We start from the raw sequence: 23,613 nt of genomic DNA on the forward strand, positions 1-23,613 counted from the left end.
CTAAAGAACTCCTAGGAATCTATGACCTTCTAGAACGACTCACACTGAGATGGGTTCATATGGTTCCAAATGAAAATTCTAACTTAAGCTTCAAGGAATTATGGACCTTAAAAACGTACAAGATTGAGAGTCAAGAACAACACCACACAAGCTTTACAACTACCAAAGTAAGAATAATGCTATGTACCACTCAAGGACGAGGGACCAAGGTCCCCAAACTCAAAAACTCAAGAGTGCTAGGTAATACTCTAATCATGTACAAAGTGACCCGTGACCTTCCACCAAGTGGTGCTTTCTGAGGCCCAAGAATTCCTCTTCAAATGAGAAATACAAATATAAAAGAAAATATAAAAGACTCCAAATACGAAAACGGACTAATGCTCCGAAATGACACCTCTCTGTAACAGCGCATCTCTCGAACACCTCCCCATCTCGACTGGTACCTGAAAAAAAAAAGGGGAAACGGGATGAGTATAAAAATATACTCAATAAGCAACCTACTTGTAGGCTCTTTTCGCATCCTTATCTTAGTAGGTATCCACGGTCTTATCTCGAGGTTCTAGTGAGTGCAAGCTGCAACTCTCTTTTCTATATCTTAAGAGGCTTGCCCATCTATTAGTGTCCTGAGGTGAGGCGCGACCTCACAAGTAAATCTGAGGGGATCATATGGTTGGATCTGAATAAGTAACTCTGTCTGAACATCATCCGTGGAGGTTAGTTGACAACCCTCCCATGGGACCATACATCCACTAAAATCGGGGGTTGCATGTGAGCTGATCAACTACTAATTCATCCTATGTGGTTTCATGTTCCCCCACTTAGGGACGAGTTTCTACGACCCATAAGTCCTATTATGAAGACCCCTTAGCTATCACCACTAGGTCGGGGCACCGTCACACTTCCCTGTTCGGATCTACCTAACTCAACGATCTCAGTACTAGAGTTTTGTCTCGACGGTACGGTATCGGAGCAGAGAGGAAAGTGGAGGTTCTGGTGACACTATCCACACTGCTCAACTCTAGCGGGCTACCTACAATTATCGTGGTGTCCTACTAGTCTTTCTAGGGGGGACTCTTGGTGGCTTAGACCTAGATTCATTCATCTTTAGGATTCTCGTGCAAGGTCTTACAAACTTATCGTTTGTTTGGAATTTTAGGTTCTGGATTCGCTGGTAGTTGTTTCACAAGTCTAAATGCACGGCATTTTAGAGGTATCCCAATCTAGGGTTATGTCTAGCCTACATAGTCTCAAGTGCCCTAGTCTAAGCTCATAGTTCCTCCCTATTCAGCAAGAAAGATAACACAAGGAATCATGCACTGGAGTTAACATCCAAATAGTTCATGCAATATTAACAAACATGCTCAAAGGGAAGATAACGTCCATCGTTACCTGGAGCGCAGATTTCACAAGTTTTCCCTTCCTCCTCATGCATACCTACAATGTCACATTGTCAATCTAAAAAGATCTCATAATCATGCATATCTAGATTCCATTGATTTCTTTAATTAATTCATTTCCATGATTTCCATGCCAATATGCTAGGTTGGCTAGCTAAGTTTATAGGTATGATAGCATGCATGCTTATTCCTAGCAGTTCCTACAAGTACTACTCATGGGAATCCAAATGGCTACGTACTTAATTGACGCGTGCCTTCCCAAGCTTGAGTTTCTTGACGGAGAGGGTTCCAAAAATTATGGAATTTCCTTAACAGGTCCTATTTCACATAATAATACGGTCCGTACCGAAATCGGGGCGAAAGACAAGCAAACAGGGGCCAAACGTAAGGAAGAACGATGACTCACATGCCAACATGTGCAACTAACGCGTTACTACGCGTGGTTTCCACGCGCGTGTTCCCACTCATGCAATCCTATTTAGTTGCCGGATATGGATCATGTCGAGTGACGTGGGTCGTTGATTCGAACACGAGTTGACTCGAATCCGCGCATTACTATGCGTCTGCTAGCATGTGGGACACATCTCTCCAGCTGGCGGTCACCACGTGTCGCTCGTCGGTTCTGCCGCGCTCCTCCGTATGCCGGCCGACACGTGTTGGTGTTTCTTTTCTCTCCTGCGTGTGTTTCAATTTTTAAATTGTTAGGTGTTCTCGCATTTTCGATCTATTTTCTTTGGATTTTTTTATCTTCCAATTTGTAATCCAAATCAACACGAACATTGTAGATCTCACATTCTACTCCCTCAATATGATTTTCTTATATTTTTTTTGATAATCATAGGTCATAATATTTGAGTTCGAATTTGGAGAAAAACATGAGTTCTTACTAAAAATCACGTTTCCTTGAAACTCCGAATTTGAACGCAAATCTTGGTCGCCTTCAGTCCGAAAATTGCAAAGATCACACTACTGACTGTAAAAGTCCAAGGATCAACACAAAAATGTCACTAACACATGAAAATCTCGATAAACATCTTGATCTAGACATTCGTGTACTAACCTTAAGTTCTTGGACGTTTTTGACGAAATAGGAAGGTGCAATTCGTGAGAGCACCTTGCCTCGGACTACTTAAGGTCTAGGTTGAGGATTCTCAGACCTCCAACATCAATCTTTGGTCAGATCTTCTCCTCTAACCTCAAAACCCTAATCTCTTTTCTTTCTTCTTTCTCCTCTCTCCTTTCTTTCTCTTTCTTCTTATGACCCAACCAATCAAACCCCTCAAAAGTAATAGTAGGGCAGAATGACTATTTTGCCCCTATGTTAACCTTGAGTGTTTTTTTTTTAAACTTGGGCGCTACACCAACCCACCTACCGTCTTGGCCCAAACGCCTACACCCTTTGTCCAAACACCTAACACCTTTAACCTAACAAACTCACGACCGCATGCGTACAGTAGCTGACTCAATAACCCATGCCTCGACCCAGTTTCGACCTGCACATGCGTCACCTTCTCCTAGTGACACGTATTGCGTATGTGCCGACTCCTTTAGCTTATGTAGCTCAGTCGACTCAACTCAACTTTGGCTCGATGGCTCTGATAGCTCAAAACACAACTTCTCGGCTCGATATAAGGAAACTTTCAGCGTTTTCACCTTTTCAACCATCACGAAGCTGATTTCGACCGTACTAAAGGCAACTAAGGTCATTAGGATGCTAAATGTCTCAATTCAAGTTATCTTAGATAATGAAATTAGAGTTATTAAGATAATTGAGCAAATGTTCTATAGGAAATATCTCCAACAACGCTCAGAAATAAAATTCAAGAGATATGTTCAAGTAATTATTTTAGGGAGAACGTCAACAGAGGTCAATCAAGTATGTGGCCTTACTATCGGTTCTGTTAGAAATTGTATCATTTTTTATGACACGTGCCCTGTGACTTTGCACCCATCATATGCTTGTTATATGTGAAAGGTTATGAAATGATATATTTACAATATGATATGTGATGATATGATATATGTTATGATATGGTAAGCTTAAAAACATGTTTCTGATATGATATGTAAATGTATGATATATGTTATTATGTAATATGATTGATCATACCATGCAAATTGTGACATGCTTTATGATATGATATGTTGGAAGACACGATATGTTTATGATGTAACACATGTTTGACATGATAAAATGTATGATATGCAATATGATGTTTGGACATGATGGACAATCCCGATATATGTATGAAAAGTTATGATAAAAATTATATGATATGAAGGAAAATAGAAGGGTTTTTTTTACATAATAATGAATGAAAATGTTGAGACCTCATGCATCATTCTGTGTTCATGCATCGGGGAATGTCCTTTTTTTATGATTGTATGGATGTGTACGTTACGAGACAGGAAAACGATCATTATGTTTATCATAATGCTGCAACAACCATTATTCCTATGGGGTATTCGACAATAGCTCTAGAAAATGCTAGCCCGACCAAGAAAGGGGTCCAAGAGATGTACGAGTCGACTGGTAAGGCCATACTCGTACGTGTGGGTCATGTGTAGAATTGCAAATACACATCCAATTACCTGCTTAGGATAGTCGTTTAAGGGAATATTGACTAAAATGATGGGTCCTACTCATGATTGTATGTGCTTGCATCTAACCCCAATAGTGGGGCCACATACGAAGTAGCTCTTAAAATATTCAAGTCATGTGCTACTCTTATTTTTCAGGTAAAGGAAAGGCTCCCCTGTACGGCTGACGGTGACATCACATCTCAGGAGACCATGAAACATGCATAGGGTAGTTTGCATTTAATTTCATAGACTATAGTTTAGTTTGTGTTAGTTTGCATTTAATTTTGTAGAGTATAGGTTAGTATCTAACATTTCTGTTTATTTTATTTTAATTTTTGTTAAAGTATTTTAAGGACCTTCTAAGTCCACGAAAATGTTTTATAATAAAGTTTTAAATGATTATTTTCGCATAAAATGATAATGATATGTATATAGTAGTGACTTTAGGTTAAGTAGAAATCTAGGGTCGTTACAACCTTGACATATTGAACCCTACAGAAGGGCTTGGACTGAAACCTTTATCTTGTTAAACTGTGGTACACCCCCAGTTGGGGTTTGGTTCCCTACTACTCTCATGGTGAGGTTTAATCTAGCGCTTAGATCCGCCACTTCAGTCCTGATCATTCCAAGGGTTGTTGATATGAATCAAGACATCTCAATCATCTCAATCATGCAATATTAATGTTAAATGAAGAAGAATCAAGCTTCATTTATGCATCAAAGTCTTCGAGATACTTCAAGTGAGACTTTATTTATTCTTATATGTTAACAAATTTATGATGGATAATTGAAAACTAGATTTATGATGTTTGATGAATGTATTTTAAGTTTTAAGTTTTTTTACTTATTTTTAGATTACATTTACATAGTCACCAATTATGCTAACTAAGCACGATGGTTACAAACTCTTGAAATATCTCATGAAGGTCAAAGGTTTCATTTTGAGGGTATATAAAGACATGTATGTTATCTTTGTAAAGATAGACTTGGAAAATGTAGTAAAAAGAGCATATTTGCTTTACTTTAATTAAGGGCTAAATTTCTTTGCAATTCTATGTAGTTTAGATTACATGCTTGTGGAGCACTACAGATCTCGCATCCCCAACTACCCACACCTCTACAAGAAGCCTCTCAGAATAGCACAAGTCATTCCCTTATCTGTTGAGAGCATTGGAAAGCAGAGGAGAAGGCAACGGTAGATAGTTTTTTTCATCTGAGTAAAACATTGGCGAACTTTGAGGGAATGACTCAAGAAATGGTCAGCGACTCCAAGTATTCCAATGGTAAGCTTTATCGTGTTTAGAGACTGTATGACCGTTTAAAAACATGGCCAGCGAGAATGTGGTTAAGGAGAAACTGTAACATCGTAAAACTCACATTAATAGGTGCATAAGAGTATTACAACGTCGTGGGTGTGAAGAAGAGGTGGACAGAGACTCGAGGTAGTTGGGATCTGGACTGAGGAACGACGAGAGACCTAAAGATTATTTGTTTCTTATGTGGCAAGTTTGGACCTAAAAATTCTCGTTATTTATGGAAATAGAATGTCTTTAATATAAATGCAAACATAAAATAGATTCCTAAATTTGTGAGTGCTAATTTTCAAGGATCCAAACAAGTGTGAGTACAAAAGATCAATCTTGAATAGTTTTGTTTCTAGATTTGTTTGAGAAATTTCAAGAAAAATAAGTAGTACTGGAATAGTGGTTGCTCAAAACACACGAAAAAGGATAAAATAATTTGTAAAAGTACTATAGGTAATGAATCTTTACTCCCATTGAAAATGTGCTTCATATTTATAAATTATGTGGTAAAGGTTTTAAAGTTGTATTTGATAAAAATAATTGCATAATTAAAAATGGTAGTGATAGAAAAATTTTGTTGGTTGGAAATAGAGATAATAATGTGTATTAATTTAAATGATTGTCTATGAATGATAAATATCATTCGACTTGACAAATAGAGACTTTGCATTTTTCTTGGTTATTCGTCTATTAGTAAAGTTTATAAAGTTTTCAATATCGAAGAATCTATGCCTATAATAATTGATAAATATTGTAATAATGATTCAAATGATTCTAAAGAAATTTATAAAGAATGGAGTTATGTCTTATCTCAATTTTTGTTGATTATGTAGAAACTCGTTAATCTATTAATTTCTTTAATAATATTGCTTTTGCTTCTGAAATTGATGATTCAAATGAGTCTAAAGAAATTTATAAAAAATGGAGTTATGTCTTATGGTTGATTTTGTAGAAACTCTTAATCTATTAATTTATTTAATAAAATTGCTTGCTTCTCAAATTGAACCAAAAAATATTAATGAGATTGTAAACTATCATATGTTTTAGTCAAACTAATTCAAATTATGTAAGGGTATTTTTTAAAATAAGGGCCAAGTTCAACAAGGAAGAGTGATATTACAGACATGCTAGATAATAAATGTCACTTTACTACGTCAATGAATGTCACTTTAAGAATAAGAGGATGTTTGAGTTATAGGGTAGAGATGCACTTTATTCAAAGAGTGGAGTCGGCTAGTGATAACATATTTTCTTTGTTTCAGCCGATGTCAATTGCCAGATTCATAAACGAGTTTCATGATGGGGCGTGGTTTACACTTAGCCACCAAGGGTTGAGCTTTGGGCATTGTAATCCCTTTACCTTCACTCATGTCAACTAACGAGTTGTTCAATCTTTCCCATTCAAACCCTTGTATCAACGATGCTAAAGTCAAGCCAGCCACTCGTTGCGCCATTCCCAAACCAGGACAAGCTCTCCTCCCCAACCCAAATGGTATCAGTTTGTATGACTCTGCTCCATTCTTCATCCCATTTGCATGCCTTTCAGGTTTAAAGCTGGTAGCATCTTCCCATAGATTCGGGTCTCTATGCATAGCCCAAGCATTGATCAATATTATCGTATCACGAGGAACATCATATCCTTCTATTTTGCATTCTTCAGATGCACAATGCGGCAAAAGAAGAGGAGCAGCTGGGTGAAGCCTTAAAGTCTCAGAGATTATTCCTTGAACATAACTCAAACTCGGCAGATCAGCTTCGTTAACTAAACGCTCGTACCCAATCGAACTGTCTATCTCAGCTCTTGCTTTCTCCAACACCTCTGGATTGTTGAGCAATTGAGATAATGCCCACTCCAATGTCACAACTAACGTGTCAATCCCGGCTAATAATATATCCTGCAACAACCAAACACTTTCATAATGTTGAAGATTGTTGGGAGGGAGTCCTACCTTGGCTAATTTATGAGATAATCATGAGATAATAAGTAAAGAATACATCTCCATTGGTCTAAGGCCTTTTGGGGAAACACAAGACAAAGACACGAGAGCTTATTTACAGAGTGAACAATATCATACCTTTTAACATGGTATGACTATCCTACCTTTTAATATGGTATTAGAGTCATGCCCTTAACTTAGTCATGTCAATAGAATTCTCAAATGTCGTATAAAGAAGTTGTGAGCCTAGAAGGTGTAGTCTCGAGCCTCGATTAAGGAGAGGCTGTTCGAGGGCTCTGTAGGCCTTAGAGGAGGCTCTATGATGTACTTTGGTCGAGGAGAGTATTGTTGGAAGGGAATCCCACATTGGCTAATATAGTGGACAACATCATAACATTGTAAAGAGTCGTTATTTCTAATACATCAAACCCAATAAATTAAAAAGAAATCATACTTGAATCAATCCTTTGATAATTTGATCGCTATAATATTCAGGCTCGGTATTCTGCAAGCTAAGTAAACGATGAATCATAGTGTTCCCTCCATCTTCTTTATCTCGAATTTCATCGAGTAACTCTTGAAGGAGTTCATCAGATGTCTTTGCAAGCTTCTTTCCCCTCTTCCCAAAACCGGTTGGATCAATGAAACCCCATAAGGGTATGAAGTCTGCTGGATTGGTTGCTCCACTATGAGCCATAATATGTGTCACCATTTCTTTAAACTTGTAAGAATGTCCTTCAAAAGACTTCTTCCCAGCCAACATTCTCATAACAATATTGAACATAAGATCAAGCAACATGGGCTCCAATTCCACGACCCTAAATCGATCTTCCAATAAATTCCCACATAATTTACATAGCAAACATTTGATTTCCTCTCCCCGAACGCCCAAGAAAAAATTGAGGCGATTTGTTGAGAAGATCTCAAGGGAGACAATCCGGCGGAGGTTTCTCCAATGTTCACCGTAAGGGGAGACTGACATGACGGTATAGTTGTAGTCTAGGTACTTTCCAGAGTTCAACAATGGGCGATTTGCAAGAGCAATATCGTTCTTTGTGAAGCATTCTTGTACGGCAGAAGGAGAAGAAATGACAATAACGAGACGGGAACCAAATCGGAGAGAGAAGACATGGCCGTATTTTTGAGAAAGGTTGGTGAGTGTTCGATGGATGGGATGGTTGAGGAGATGGAGATGGCCTATTAGTGGAAGACATAAGAGAGGGGTTGGTGGGAGTTTCAAGCGATGTGGTTTCAGCACAAAATTGGAGGCAAAGAGAAGAGTAAATAGGAAGAGAGAAATAGAAAGCAAGAGAATATCCATGGAGTTTCCGAGGTGGGAATTTGGATGTTTGGATATAGATAAGGTTCAACTCTCTTAAAAGGGATAATATATATAGATGGAAGATATTGCCCCACTTAACTCAATCCAAGCATTTGATAACGAAATGAGACTTTTTAAAATATCATCTTATCTTAAATTATTGATATATTTTAGGGTTTAGGGTTTAGGATTTAGGTAAAGCATGACGTTGTTGTCGTATTAGATATTTACGACTAAAAAACATTGAATTATTTTTTGGATAGGTTTTGAAAGGAGAAGTAACTTTGGTATTAAAGATGTCTACAAGGCGGGGTGGAGACAGGGAAGCCTTCCTCATCCCCATCCTTTCGAAATTCTCCATTTATTTTTTGCGGGGTGGAGACAGGGTTTTTCCTTTTGGATTTCCTCTCAAGACTTTAAAACTCGTCTGCTAGGGGAAGGTTCTTATAAATTATAAAAGGTGTTTCGTTCTCCTCCCCAACCAATGTAGGGCTCTCATAGAGTTAGTGGTTTGGCTAGCAAATTCACTCATTCAAGACTTCTAGGTCCATAACAGTCTAAGGTTAAAGGGTCTCTCTATGTGTCTCTCATGACACCACTGACCATAACATCAGGAGGGTCCCCTATCTAAACCCTTCTCAATACTGGCAAGAGTATAGCCTAGGCATAACACAACACTACTGCTTATCATTCATATCATATGTTCACACCATCATTCAACTGGAGTTTAAATATGATTAACAATGTATATAGTCATACAAGCTCAACGGGACAATAACATCCATCAACACCGGGAGTGCAGATACACAATTTCCTCCGTCCGCCAACATATTATGACAGATAAAAGCAATAATAAGATAATTCAGCAAGCATACAAACATCGAGTATGAAATCTCATTAGGGCAGCAAGTCCAACTTATATATATTTAATTTCCTAAGTACAGAGGATTATCAGATCTAGCCACTTAGGAGTAATTTGCTCTAGCATACATCCAACAGATATATATTTAATTTCCTAATTCTGTATGGTTACTTACCGTATGTTGCGTGCCTTCTCAAGCTTGATTTATAGTCGTACAGAGTTCGAAATTACGAATTTTCTATGCAGTGACCTCGTTCACAGTAAAATAGGATTAGGACTAGAATCGGGACGAAAAACGGGTGAAAACAGGGCACTCACGTGCCTGCACATGCTTGTAGGGGAACTCCCACATGCCAACACACTCCCCCCTACGCGCGGGCTTCACGCGCAAGGTGTATGCGCAGTCAGTTGGGGCAACAGGCGGGCAGAGGCGTATTTCAAACCCCAACGGACGTAGCTTACCCCTCGAATTTTTTTTGGCCACGACACGTGTCGTACAGGGACTGGCGGTGGGTTTCGGATTGGACCGCGGGTCGTCGGGTTGCTTCACGGAGCACGGGTCGGGGTTCGGTTCGGGTTTTTGGGCAACCTCGGACGCGTGTCAGCGGAGGCGCCAGACATGTCTCTCCACCGCTTGCTCAATGCATGTCCTCCCTTTCCGGCGGCCCGTGTCCGTCGCCGATTGCCTAAGTTCATCCAGATTCCAGTCAAATTCTATATCAACCTATTTATTTTGGATTTTTCTATCTTCCAATCCGTAACTCGAATTTAATCGATTCCTTCATGAGAGTTCAATATCTCAAGTCCATCTATCCAGATATATTTTTATTGCATTTTTTTTATACTCATAGCACTTAATAAATGAAATCGTACATCAAGAAAAAAATTCAGTTTCTTATCAAAGTTGGACAATTCTTGAGTTTGTTTTCCGAAGCGATTTTGGCCGCATTTCCTCTTAAAACTTGCAAGACTCCTCACCTAAAGTATTGCAACTAGATTATTAATTAAGATCTAGGTCATCTAAAATTCCCAGATCTATAGTGAAATTTCGAAACAAAAGAGGTCGTGGTTTTACCTCGAGTTCTTGCCCGTTTCTTTCCGAAAACAAACGATCCAACGCTTAGACCACTTCACTGATACTCTGAGTAGCTCTAGTAGGAGATCTAAGATTGAGAGTGTTTCAGTTCGGGCTTGGGCGTTTCTCCCTCCTCCTTCTTCCTCTTCTTAAAAACCCTAACTCCTTTCTCTTTCTCTCTCTCTCTCTAGAATTGAGTTCCTTTATGCATCCCGAGCATTTCTTTCTTCTGCACCGATTTAAAAATCAGGCTCTAAAACCTACAATAAAATCTAGAAACTCACCATGGTTAAAAAGGTGCTAGTCATAAAGATAGTGCGAATTGTACCTATTGGGCTCCGAGTGTTACAATTTCTCTCTCTTCTCGACATCATTTTCGTCACTTTTCTATGTGTGCATAGTGTTGGATTTGTATGACAACCATAGAAGGGTGTGAATAGGGTTTTAACAATATTTAAGCATGATTAATTTAAATTTTAAAATATAACACCTTAGTTTTATAACCTACTCCTGTAAATTTGAATAAACCTTTCTCGATCTTTCTTTGTATCAGAGCTCAACCGCTACACCGTTCTTTTTATGAGTTCAGAAGCAAACTCAATTCTTTACATAGCTTAGGATCAAACTGGAGCAAATTTAATTCTTTGCACGGCTCATGATCCAACCGGTACAAGTATTTGAGTTTTGTAGGAACACACCATAAACTCTATAAGGTAGATTTACAATTTGATCACTCACAACTATTTCCTTACCGTATAATAAAAATCTATGCTATAGGGAAGAAATGACAAAATAAAAAATAAAAAAAAATGATTTAATACGAAACATTAAAAACATAAATGAAAGGTGGCCATTAAAAATATACATTTAGTAAGAGTCTAATTGGATGTGAGTATCCTTCCAACCTATTAATACATTAATATTCTTAATATATTTTATATATTTTTATTTTTCTCGAGTCAACCCGAAGGTTTACCTATGAACCCGAAACCGAACCAATTCAGTTCGAGTTCTGAACAACGAACCCAACCCCTACCCGAAATGCTAATCCAACCTAACTCAACCCTTATAGTTCGAGTTGGGTTGGTCTGAGTTGTCAGGTTGCCGAATTGAATGTACACCATAATAAATGTCAAAACCATAGAGCTTATCTTACATTCAAGAACATTATCTGATAGCAAACTGGAGCGTCACTTTGACTTCTAAGTAACCTCCATGGAAAATCTTAATACTCAATCAGATCAATTGACCGTATAAAATGAACATACTTTAATGATTCGCTGTCGGGTTTCAGTATCAGATCAGCACTGAGTGATGTAAATATGATTAACAGTGCCAAGAGAGTTCACAACACCTGAATGACATTAATATATCCTAAGACTAACAAGACTGCATAAACTTTACAGTCTACAGAAAAAGTGAAATTTTCTCAAAGAAAAACATGTCAAATCATATTGATATGTTACTCCTGGGATGTGTTCTAACAGATGCTCAAGGAATATGCAAGTATTCGACAATTTTCGATCTGAAATCTAATGATCACTCAGTTTTCGTTGTCCGTGGAAGTCTTCCGGTTAATGAAGCTGTGCCAACTTGAAAACGAGATGCTTCGATAGACGAGGTAAACGACAAAGGAGAGATATGCAGCGATGAAGACGAACACGAAAATGGCAACGATTACTCCGTTCACTTCTGATGAGAAGAAGCTCACCAAAAGATACCCGTTGATGGCCATCACCAAGACTGCCACTAGCCAAGAGGACAGCTGAAGGCGCAGAAAGGCATGTGAGTTCTTGAACAACAATTTTTATTTGTTTCCAAACAATTTATGGTACAACAGGGAGGTTTAAATGATCTTAGACCGAAAGCACCAACTACAGCAAGGTATAAACTTCTGGATTTAAGATAGATTCAAGAATATCGTTAACAAGCTCACCGCTAGCAGATATTGTCCTCTTTAAGCTTTCCCTTCTAGGTTTTCCCTCATGGAGAGGTTTCCACACTCTTAAAAAGAATGCTTCGTTCTCCTCCCCAACCAATGTGGGATTGCACAATCCACCCTCTTCGGGCCCAGCGTCCTCGCTGGCACTCGTTTCTTTCTCTAGTCGATGTGGGACCCCTAATCCCCCCTTCGAGGCTCAACCTTATCGTTGATACATCGCCCAGTGTCTGGCTCTCATGCCATTTGTAACCGCCCAAACCCACCGCTGGCAGATATTGTCCTCTTTGGGCTTTTCCTTTCGGGCTTCCCCTCAAGGTTTTTAAAACGCATCTACTAAGAAGAGGTTTCCACACCCTTATAAAAAATGTTTCGTTCTCCCCTCCAACCAATGTGGAACCATCTATGACCCTAAAACATGAACCTAAGATGCAAGGTGCCTAGTAACTAATCTAAACATTCCCAGCAAACCAAAAAGAAAAACAAAGATGTGACCAAGTAATTGATGCATCATTTGATTTGAATGATTTGCAGTGAGCTGTATAACATATACGTAGAACAGTGAACATCATACACATACCTTTAAAATGGGGCCAATTCTGAAACTGCCCATTAGATGTTCCTTGGAAGCCAAACAGAGAAGAGGAATCAGAGCAAAGGGTATCTGAATTGACTGAAGGACATTGAGCCATTCATTAAGAACATCGACCATCGAATCAGAAGTTTCGAACACGAGAGCGACAATCATAGTTGGCACAATCGCAAAGCTTCGAGTAATCAAAGCTCTGAGCCATTTTTTCAACTTCAAGTTCAAGAAGCCACCCATGATAAACTGTCCTGCATAGGTACCAGTGATGGTGCTACTTTGGCCAGCAGCTAACAAACCAATAGCCCAGATATACAAAATGGGGAAGAGCCCTCCACCATATTTATCTTGAAGATATTGCCCTGCATTTACAAGACCAATGCTACTAGCTATGTCTGTGCCATAGAAAGCTTTAGCAAATACAGTTGTAACAAACAAGTTGATGATGAAGGACACAAAAAGAGCAAGAGTGGACTCAATGGAATAGTATCTAAGAGCTTCTCGAACCCGCCCTTTCTTGCTCGGATTGACGTCTCGTGACTGCACGAGAGCGGAGTGAAGAAACACATTATGAGGCATAATGATACACCCCACAACAGCTACTGCCTGTTTAATTGTCTTGGAGCTAAGTTTTGGAATCAAAATACCTGTAAAGAACATCCATTGTTGGCCATTGTGTAAGTGGCTAACACAATATTGACCAGAAAACTTACATACCAAACATAATGAAAGACCAAGAACAAAAAAAGAACCTCACCCAATAGAAGCTCCTTCCCATCTGGCTTAGTTTCACCAAAAATCCAAGCAAATGAGAGTGCCATAGTAGCAATAAGAACAGCAAAAACAGCCTCAAGTTTCCTCACACCATAGTTCTCAAGAAACAGGAAGATAAAACTGACAAGAATCCACAAAAAACACATTCAATTAAGGAAACACATAATCATACACAACAAACTCAATTTGAATCAAAATTACCAATCAAAAGCAGTGATTATAACTCCAGCCCAAAGAGGCAAAGCCCCATTACTCAAAATCTTAATAGCAATAGCACTCCCAATAACTTCCTGTATATCAGCCCCAATGAGGGCTAACTCTGCCATGACCCACAGCAAAATTCTCGCCCAAGACGGGTACTCTTCTCTACAAAGCTCGGCCAAGTGCTTGCCAGTGGCAACACCAAGCCTGGCCGAGAGCAACTGGATCAAAAGCCCCATGGCTGTAGCCCACAACAGAAGCCACAACAAAGAATACCCAGCTATAGCACCAGCCTGAAGATTGGACTCCAAATTCCCAGGGTCTAAAAACGCTATACTCATCAAAAACCCAGGCCCCGTGAACAGCCAGAGCTTCCTCCATGAAAACGGCGGCAAACCCACATCCAAATCGGACTCCGCTTCGTCGATCCCAACAACCACAACCTTCTCCGTTAAATTGTAAGCAGTTTCTTCATCTTCCTCCTCCAACAACGGCTGCCAACGCTGATCATCGGGATGCATACTTGGATAATTAACCGAAATATTGAGTGGATTACAGAGCTTTCGCTTCTCGAACCTGGGTTTTGAGTATTTTTGCCCAAAAATCCCCTTCCAAAAAGCTTTATCGAAGATAAAGAAAGAAACCGACGGTAGCTAGCGCACTCAAACTTTCTTTTCCACCAATCCTTTTCAGAATTTCAAGACCCAATTAACCAAAGAAAAAGAAAGAACACCGAAATTAATCTTCACAGAAAGGATGAAAAATTTCAGTCCCCAACAAAGGGGTTCCAATCAAACTCTCACCCTCCAAGAATTGCGTGCTCGATTAAAGTTCAAAGCCCCCAAGCAAGAGCAAACGCCAAAAGATGGGCCACTAAGTGAGCTCGAGACGAAACGGAATGGAACGGTGTGACGGGGATATACCGTAGTACGAAGACAGCGTGGCGGTTAAGCAAGAGGACGTGGAATGGGAATTGACCAAATTGGGAGATATTTTGAAACAATTGAAGAAGGCGAGCGTGCGGCATGGACGAGTTTGATGATGCCAACTGTGTGGACAGAACGTGGACGTGGATGCCATCACCGTGGCCTGCCCGTGCCCTCGTGGATTGCACCAAAATGACTTGCACGTGCAGTCCACGTGCTTTTCTTTTTATCTTTTATTTTCTTATTCCTTTATATGATTTTAAAATATTAAACCCTTTGGAGATTCTTCATTCAATAATTATTTCTTCCCTAATTGTATTAGAATTTAAATTAATTTAATTTATAAAGTGAAATAACAAATTATATTATTTTGTTTTAGTGACTTTATTGAATAATTTATTGGAAGCTAAATTCTAAAAATGTATATGTTGTAATCGAGGTGAAAACAAGATTTATTGCACTCACACCCAAAAACATAAATCAACAAAAAACACTTAAAGTAATTAAGAGAAAATAAATTCTCCTACATCCACGATTGGTAGGTAGCCAATTACTATAATCAAAGTGTTTATAAGTATATTTCCCATCCTTTCACACTACACAATCTCACTTACAAAATTCCTCCCAATGACTCCACGTTTCAAAACAATATTAATTCTCATACATGAACTAGAGCAACACTAACGTTCATACATGAATCGAGATGATTCATGTACCAATACGAGAGAATGTTTCAATATGGGAGATGAATCAAAAGAATCTAATAGATTCATGAATCGAAGCAGAGAATATATTAAAAATATTCCTGAACCAAATCTTCAAATTTAGTATTTTGTGATTATTAGGATCAAATTGAATTCTAAGAATTTAAGGAAAAAAAAAAACTATGTAGGGGATGTGTATTGTGTGGATTCATTTATTGTGTTTACTTTCATCAATCAAGTCGGGAGAGAGGACAAAAATAAAAATAAAAAGTATGGATTTAAATACAAGATTGTCAAGTGGATCATAAAAACACAAAATATATATATACACTTTGTTGGAATCTATGAGGTAATTAATTATTTAATTTTGAATAATAATTTTAATTATTTTATTTATAATTTAATATTATTGATTGTATAAAAAATTGTCGTTATTCTAATAATATTATTGGTACGTCTCATTTTGGAATTGTTATAAACGATTTGATCTGATTTACTCATATGGAAATATGTGAGTAGGGATATCCTATACAAACAACTTGTACGTGCAATACACGTGGTTTTCTTTTATATAATTTAAAGCTCTTAAACCCGTTGAAGATTCTTTATTCATAATTATTTCTTTCCTATTTGTATTAAAATTTAAATTAATTTAATATTTAAAGAGAAATAATAAATTGTTTTGTTTTGTTTCACTTTTTTGAAGTAAATTTTAAAATATTTAGTATTTGAATTTAAATTAGGTAATTGAGAAGTTTATGTCCAGAGATTATAAAAATAATTTCAAACAAATTGATATATATTGAAATTAGGGCATGCAATTTTTTGGATTCATATAAACAATTATTATGACACAACCATATTTTACTGATTTTATTTTGTAATAAAAATTGGGGAGGGTGAGTCATGTTCAATTGTATGTGCCTAGAGCCAACTTCCCTATACATTAGACTAAATCATTCCGCTCGATTTTGTCTCTCCTCTACGTCAAGATCTCTTAGATGCAACGTCACATCTCAGTCATCATCTTGGTTTCCATTGACCAATTCATGTATCATGATGTCATCTCGTGTTTCAAGACAACTATCGTAGTTTGCTTGAACATGTCTATTGGAATCGACCCATGTATAGCTCATCTTGTTAGGACATCACGAACATCCATCCATTTAGATTCTTATTGAGACATGAACTCTCTTGTGTCCGTGTCATGTTATTTATAGACTCCGTATTGAATAGTAGGTGCATATACCAACCTTCGACACATGGTCTAGGTCACAATATCGACACACCCACGCTGTTCAAAATTGTCCTTGACAGACCCATTTTAAAAGAAGTCGCTCAAGATGCTCGTCTTGTAACATTCGCCCACGTCGTGACACACATATGTACCTTGAGGTAGCTCACTTAGGCCACAAGGCCCAAGGGTGCTAAACACCATGCCTACCCTAGAGTACATTTTTAGACATTCCTAATTTTTTTTTAGAGTAGACGTGATTTTGGCAAGCAGTCATATGACCACGTGGAGTGTCCGTCGGGTATCTGATTCACATCAAATTTGGTGAGTTTTCATGCTTCATATAGATGGACTTAACTCCAAAGATGTCATCGAAACTTATATCAAAATTCAGACGTATGAGATTATGGTCTAGGGCCCTACTCGGCCCTCTCCAAGCTTATCTTTGACACTCATGTCGCCTCGTTATCTCCAACTTTACTTATGCCTCAACTTGATTTTAACACATACTCTTCTTGATGTGTTAGGTGATGCACAACCTTCCTCACTCATATCATGACACTTATTTATCTTGACTCTCACCTGTCTGGATAGATGCCACCTTTTCTATTCCCATGCAAGTCACACACTTTTTAGTAAGGTTGAGACAATAGACAGACAGCGGAGGCTAAAGAGTGGGCAAAAGAATAGCAATGTTGGTCAGACAAAGCAAGGAGAAAATCATAAACGTGGGCAGCTGTGGATATTAGTGCAATCGTGTCAACGTAAGTTTTATTTAAAACGTAATCATCCTTTTCTCAAATTTTAATACTTTGAAATTATGTTTAATGGATGTTTAACATTTTATTTGTTTGCATTATTTGCAGCTGTTTTGATTTTAATCCATATTCCAATTTTCAAATATCAGGTATTTTATTGATAAAAATAATTCATATATTTGGTAGTTGATCATACGTGAGACATGCGAGTAAAAAAGAGCATGTAAATAAACTAAAACCACATTCGAATGAGAGCGATCCTACTATATACCAATAATGTGCACCTTCCTTCTCGATGTCTCTACTGAAATATAATATTTGGAGAATATATTACTTATGAAATATATCTAAGATATTATATCATAATATTCTTTCCATGGTGGTATATTTTATTTTATTTTATTTTTAATATTTAATTAGTTTATATTTTCTTATCGGTAGGTATTAGTTGGTAGCTTGTATCATATTTAAAAGCTATGAATATTAATGAGAATACACACGTTCAATTCCAATTTTATTTCTCATTGTTAACGGAAATCCTTTCGAAAGTTTATGGTATTTTTAAAACAAAATATTAATATTAAGACATTTTGATTTTTTATTTTATTTTAAGTTTTAAAGATATTTTTAATATATATTTTTTAAAAATTTTAAAAGTGAGAATATATATATTTTTATTAAAATTGAAAAGATATTTTTAATCATTTAGTGTGTAATTAATTTAGACGGAATTTCCAAAAAAGGATATAGAATGTTGTGTTTATGTTTGTCTAAATATAGTATTTGGGTTGGCATTAAATATATAACGACGGCATGACTTCCTTTGGACAATCGTTTTGATCACATTTATGACAATGTTTACCATAATATAATATAATATAATATTCTTTTTCATAAATTCACTATAATATTTTATTTAATTTCCTTCAAAAAGAAAACTCTAAATAATTAAAGCCTAAAAGTTTTTAAAGCCTCTAAATTAATCTTCCCTTACATCTTTTTGAATTTTTAATTTATGACAATGTCCTACTCATGAAAATTATTCAATTTTCACACTAGTAGACAATTGCCCCAAGGTTTTAGCCTTAGTCATATGATATATTTTCTTGAATTTTTAAACACAGTCTTGAGATCAATTAGATATTATTCCAAGGTAAAGGTTGCATCTGCTCAGGCTCTAAGGAGGGCCTGCCCGAGCTAACTGCACATGGGACCCTATTTCAAGCTTGTTCAATGTCTGTTTGTCAGTTTTTCATCCTGGTTTTGATAGTAACCTTATTTTAATGTTCATTTGGTATCTCTAGAGGAAATTTGGAATTTTTGGACTACTATTCGACTAAAGATCAAAGCTCAACAAGATACGCGTCAGACTTGTAAGTAATCACACAGACTCCTAGAAAATAACACTGGTAGGGATTGCTTGGATTCGCATGTATGCTAGAACAAGTTGACCCTAGAGATAGCTTAACATGACCTATATCTAGAAATGTGGAATAAATGCGCAATTATATGCTTCTGTATGCGAAAAAGAATGTGCTAGATCTCATTTGTCGTATAGTGTCGTTTTGTACTGCTAGTACCAATATCATGCTGTGTTGGAGGATAAAATTTTGTGAAATTAGTGCTTGGGTGCTTAAAGTATTATGCATAATTAGGCTAAGCTAGTTTAAATTTTTGGAGTTAAGTTTAAAGTATTTATGCATGATGAAGCTTACCTAGTTTAAATTATTAAGGGTAAGTTTAAATTATTTTATGCAAAACTAGGTGAGCCAATTCTAATAGTATAATTCTAATCTATGATGTTGAACTTCTAGATAAAATTAAATTTCAGAGAACAGCTTTAGACTAGCATCAAGAATTCGTAGTTGGTTCGACCCAGGACAACCAAGTAAGTGATCTTTCTATCCGCATGATTAGAAATTTATGTTGTATGATGACACGTGCCCCGTGGTTTTACACGTGTCATATGCTTGATATGTGTGAAATGTTTATGAAATGATGTGATATATTTGACGATATGTTTGAGATATGATACGTGAATGATATATATATGTTATGATATGATATGTAAATGACATAATATATATGATGGTGCGATGCGTTTGAAGATATGATACGTGTCATATGCTTTATGATATGATACATGTACGGTACGACATGATAAGTTGGGAGACACGATATGCTTATGATATGATACACACGACATGCAATAAGATGTTTTGACATGATACACAATCCTGAAATTACATGAAAAGTTATGATAATGATATGATATGAAGGAAAACGCTAGAGGGATTGTCATACATGATAATGAAAATTAAAAAAAAAATGTTGGAACCTCATGCATCGAGGAATACCCTCTTTCTACGATGGTACAGATACGTACGTTACGAGGCATGGAAACGATCATTATGGTTATCATAATGTTGCGACGACCGAACAGAAAAATAATAATTATGTTTATCATAAAACTGAGACGATCAAGTAGAAAAACGATCATTATGTTTATCTTAATGCTGCCATAGTCGCTATTATTAAATGAGTGTTCGACTTCATTAGCTACTAAAAAATGCTGGCCAGACAAGAAAGGGGCCCAAGAAGTGTGCGAACCAACTGGTGGGTCCATACTCGTACGTGTGGACCGTGTGTAGAACAGTAAATACACATTCAATTAGCCCGTTTAGGATAGCCGCCTAAGGAATATAGACTGATATGATAGGCCATACTCATAATTGTGTATGCTTGCATCTAACCCCAATATTGGGGTCACTTACCGAGTATTTCTTAAAATACTCGACCCACATGCTACTTCTATTTCAAGTAAAGGTAAGGCATCCCTGTACGGTTGACAACAACATCCAACTCGAGACCATGACACATGTATAGGGTAGTCGCATTTATTTTATTTAAGCTAGAATAAGATGTTTTTAATTTAGATATTTATTTATTTCATTTAATTTCTTAATGTGTCGTTTTAAAGATGCTTTCGAACACGCAAGTCCATGACAGTTTTAGGATTAAGTTTATGTTTTATGATAAAATTTAAATGTTATTCCACACAAAAATGATTACGTTATGATGATGGTAGCAACTTTAAGTAAGTAGAAATCTAGAGTCGTTACAAGTTTAGTACTTCCTTACCCATTATTTTGGATTGATGGATAGATCTATAGCTAGATACAAGGCATGCTGGTTTGCAAAGGATTTATAACCAGCATGAGGGTGTCGACTCTGATTACACATTTTGCCCTATGGTTTGTGTCTTTGGATGCTTGTTGTGGATGAGATTCGCATCAACGTGATGTTAAAGTCTCCATTTTACTTGTTAATATTGGTCTTACGGTCATAGTTCTTTGTTTTTATGCGTCATGATTAGAATCCAATGATCCCATCGAATGTTAGTGATAATATTGATAGTTAGTGATTTATTTAGGAGAATTGTTAATAGTTTTAACTTGAAGAGAACGTTTAGAAAATTTGTTAATATTTTCTCCGTACAAATACTTATAAGATATATGTTCTATTCACTTCAATAAACAGAATTGAAAAGTAACTAGTGCTTAAATTTATTCTATTAAAAAACTCTCTCCTTCAAATTATTCTTTTTGCTTCATCTATTTATTTCGATACATTTTAATAGTAGACTATATTCAACACGGTAGTGATGCTAAGACTTGGAAAACACCCATAGAGATTGGAGTCATTCTAAACAGGGTGAATTGCTTCACTAATAAGAGCTCTCATGATAGGGCGTGGTCTGCACTTGGCTACCAACGGCTGAGCTTTTGGCATAGTGATCCCTTGGCCTTCCGTCATGTCAACTAGTGAGCTATCCATTCTTTCCCAATCAAAGCATTGAATCAATGAAGCCAAGGTCAAGCCAACAATGCGTTGCGCCATTCCTACACCCGGGCACGCTCTCCTCCCCAACCCGAATGGTAACAATTTGTATGAATCAGATAACTCTATTGCATTTTCATGCCTCTCAGGCCTAAAACTTGTGACATCTTCCCAATGATTTGGATCTCGATGTATCGCCCAAGCGTTAACAAATATGATCGTGTCACGTGGCACATCATAGCCTTGGATTTTACAATCTGTAGATGCGCAGTGTGGCACGAGCAAAGGAGCTGCTGGGGTCAGCCGCAATGTCTCTAAGATTATTCCTTGCACATAACTCAAACTCGACAAATCCTCTTCATTGACTAGACGGTCTTGTCCTGTGCAACGCTCTATCTCAAACCTCGCTTTCTTTATCACCTCTGGATTGTTCAGCAGGTGCGAGAGTGCCCATTCTAATGTCACGGCTGTTGTATCGATTCCTGCTAAGAGTATAACCTGCATCAATTCATCATCTTAGGATCTCATAGTATTCTTTGTGAAAAAATACTTCTACCATACCTATTAAAACACAATAACTTAATTTTCGTAATAATCTTAAAACTAGGGTAGAGTATGATTGAATTATAACTCTATTTTCAAGTTGATCGGGTTGACTTGACTAAAAAAATATCAACTTACAACTACAAATTTATAATTTTTAAAAAATTCAAAACAACCCAAATCAAAATAATTTAACCCAACGGAGTAGAATAGTCTGGATTAGTCAATTTCATACGAAATACTTTTCTTTAATGGTGAAAATTTCAAACTTTATGAAAACGACTCCGAGTGACTTTAAAGGGTGAGACAGAGAAAAAAAGAGCATTAAACATACATGTATGAGGCCTTTGATAATTTGGTCGCTGAAGTATTCAGATTGTGTGGTCTGCAAGTGAAGCAAATGATCAATCATCGTATTACCACTTCCTTTTTGGTTCCTAATCTCATCAATCAAGCCTTGAAAGATAGCATCAGCTTCTTCTCCAACCTTCATAATCTTCTTCTCAAAACCACTTGGATCAATCCAATTCCATAAGGGTATGAAATCTCCTGGATTTGTTGCCCCAGCATACAACATTACTCTCTTCACAACATCTCTAAATCTCTCCGCTTGTTCTTCATCCGACACATCGTCTCCAAAATACCTCTTCCCCGCAACCATCCTCATCACAATATTCGATGTAAGATCCATAATCATAGGCTGAACCTCGACAACAACAGTATTACCACGACATAGTTTACACAACAATCGCTTCACTTCCTCTTGTCGAATTCCCAAGAACAAATCAAGTCGACATGTCGAGAAAATCTCACGAGTACTAATGCGGCGAAGGGTACGCCAAAGCTCACCGTAAGGGGCGACGGCTAGTACCGTGAAGTTATACGTCAAGTGCTTTCCCGTGTTCAAAAATGGTCGATTTGCAAGAACGATGTCATTATTTGTGAAGCATTCATGAACGGCGGAAGGAGATGATACGACGACGACCAGACGGGATCCGAATCGGAGAGAGAAGACATGGCCATGCTTGTTTGAAAGCTGGTGAAGTGTCCGGTGGATGGGGTGTTTGAGGAGATGGAGATGGCCTATTATGGGAAGGGAAAAAAGTGGGGTTGGTGGGAGGTTTTTGCCATGGCGTGGGAAGAACTTGAGGGCTAAAAGGAGAGTGATCGGAAAGAGGAAAATGTAAAGCAAGATATGAGCCATAGTTGATGGTGTTGTTTAATTTGTTGGGACTTTTGTTGGAGTGGGAGTCAATTGTTAGGTGAAACATAAGGGAAGATATTTTGGGCAGGGTGATGGAGACGCCTGTGGCTTTGTTTACTCCGAGCTGTGGAAAAAATTGAAAGTAACAATGATGGTGGTATCATAGTAGACGACAGACTTGATTGAGTACAAGCTATTAACATTTATTTTTTTGGTTTCTTTATTCAAACAAAGATGTTTTTGTGACAATTATTGATGCTGTTCCATTTTTTCTCCACCAAATTGTTGAATTTTCTATGTTCGCAGTGATTGAAACTAGATTAGGAAATTTTTAATATTATCGTTAATATTTCTTAAATATTTTAAAATTGTCCTTGCAAATATCATCCTTTATGGGTTAGTTGTAGGTACATATATAAGTACAT

At 37.2% G+C, this 23,613-nt stretch overlaps 4 protein-coding genes across 4 annotated transcripts in view; all 4 read right to left on the bottom strand.

Moving 5' to 3' along the window:
* Positions 1-23,613, bottom strand: part of LOC111483613 (U-box domain-containing protein 4-like) — a 261,990-nt gene that overhangs the window by 130,490 nt on the left and 107,887 nt on the right. The gene's annotated exons all lie outside the window — the stretch shown is intronic.
* LOC111483622 (isoflavone 2'-hydroxylase-like) lies at positions 6,471-8,580 on the bottom strand. The gene is made up of 2 exons (XM_023129841.1): positions 7,676-8,580; positions 6,471-7,179 (listed from the first exon to the last, which is right to left on the bottom strand). The coding sequence occupies exons 1-2, from the start codon at positions 8,540-8,542 to the stop codon at positions 6,553-6,555; spliced, it is 1,494 nt and encodes a 497-aa protein (XP_022985609.1). The 5' UTR covers positions 8,543-8,580; the 3' UTR covers positions 6,471-6,552.
* On the bottom strand, positions 11,711-14,917 carry LOC111483617 (metal transporter Nramp3-like). Its single transcript, XM_023129836.1, has 4 exons — positions 13,980-14,917; positions 13,762-13,898; positions 12,999-13,651; positions 11,711-12,244 (listed from the first exon to the last, which is right to left on the bottom strand). Exons 1-4 carry the CDS (start codon positions 14,498-14,500, stop codon positions 12,023-12,025), a joined length of 1,533 nt encoding a protein of 510 aa, XP_022985604.1. The 5' UTR covers positions 14,501-14,917; the 3' UTR covers positions 11,711-12,022.
* LOC111483619 (cytochrome P450 81D1-like) lies at positions 21,144-23,375 on the bottom strand. The gene is made up of 2 exons (XM_023129838.1): positions 22,319-23,375; positions 21,144-21,939 (listed from the first exon to the last, which is right to left on the bottom strand). Exons 1-2 carry the CDS (start codon positions 23,186-23,188, stop codon positions 21,307-21,309), a joined length of 1,503 nt encoding a protein of 500 aa, XP_022985606.1. The 5' UTR covers positions 23,189-23,375; the 3' UTR covers positions 21,144-21,306.

The sequence above is a fragment of the Cucurbita maxima genome, unplaced genomic scaffold, assembly GCF_002738345.1.
Source record: "Cucurbita maxima cultivar Rimu unplaced genomic scaffold, Cmax_1.0 Cma_Scf00009, whole genome shotgun sequence".
NCBI lineage: Eukaryota > Viridiplantae > Streptophyta > Magnoliopsida > Cucurbitales > Cucurbitaceae > Cucurbita > Cucurbita maxima.

Excerpts from the sequence above, each read along its gene's own strand:
- LOC111483622 (XM_023129841.1), bottom strand. The coding sequence starts at position 8,542 with ATGGATATTCTCTTGCTTTCTATTTCTCTCTTCCTATTTACTCTTCTC. Across the intron at positions 7,180-7,675 it reads TTATCAAAGGATTGATTCAA|GATATATTATTAGCCGGGAT; the intron begins GTATGATTTCTT and ends TGGTTGTTGCAG.
- LOC111483617 (XM_023129836.1), bottom strand. The coding sequence starts at position 14,500 with ATGCATCCCGATGATCAGCGTTGGCAGCCGTTGTTGGAGGAGGAAGAT. Across the intron at positions 13,899-13,979 it reads ATAATCACTGCTTTTGATTG|TTTTATCTTCCTGTTTCTTG; the intron begins GTAATTTTGATT and ends GATTCTTGTCAG. Across the intron at positions 13,652-13,761 it reads TGGGAAGGAGCTTCTATTGG|GTATTTTGATTCCAAAACTT; the intron begins GTGAGGTTCTTT and ends TGTTCTTTACAG.
- LOC111483619 (XM_023129838.1), bottom strand. The coding sequence starts at position 23,188 with ATGGCTCATATCTTGCTTTACATTTTCCTCTTTCCGATCACTCTCCTT. Across the intron at positions 21,940-22,318 it reads TTATCAAAGGCCTCATACAT|GTTATACTCTTAGCAGGAAT; the intron begins GTATGTTTAATG and ends GAATTGATGCAG.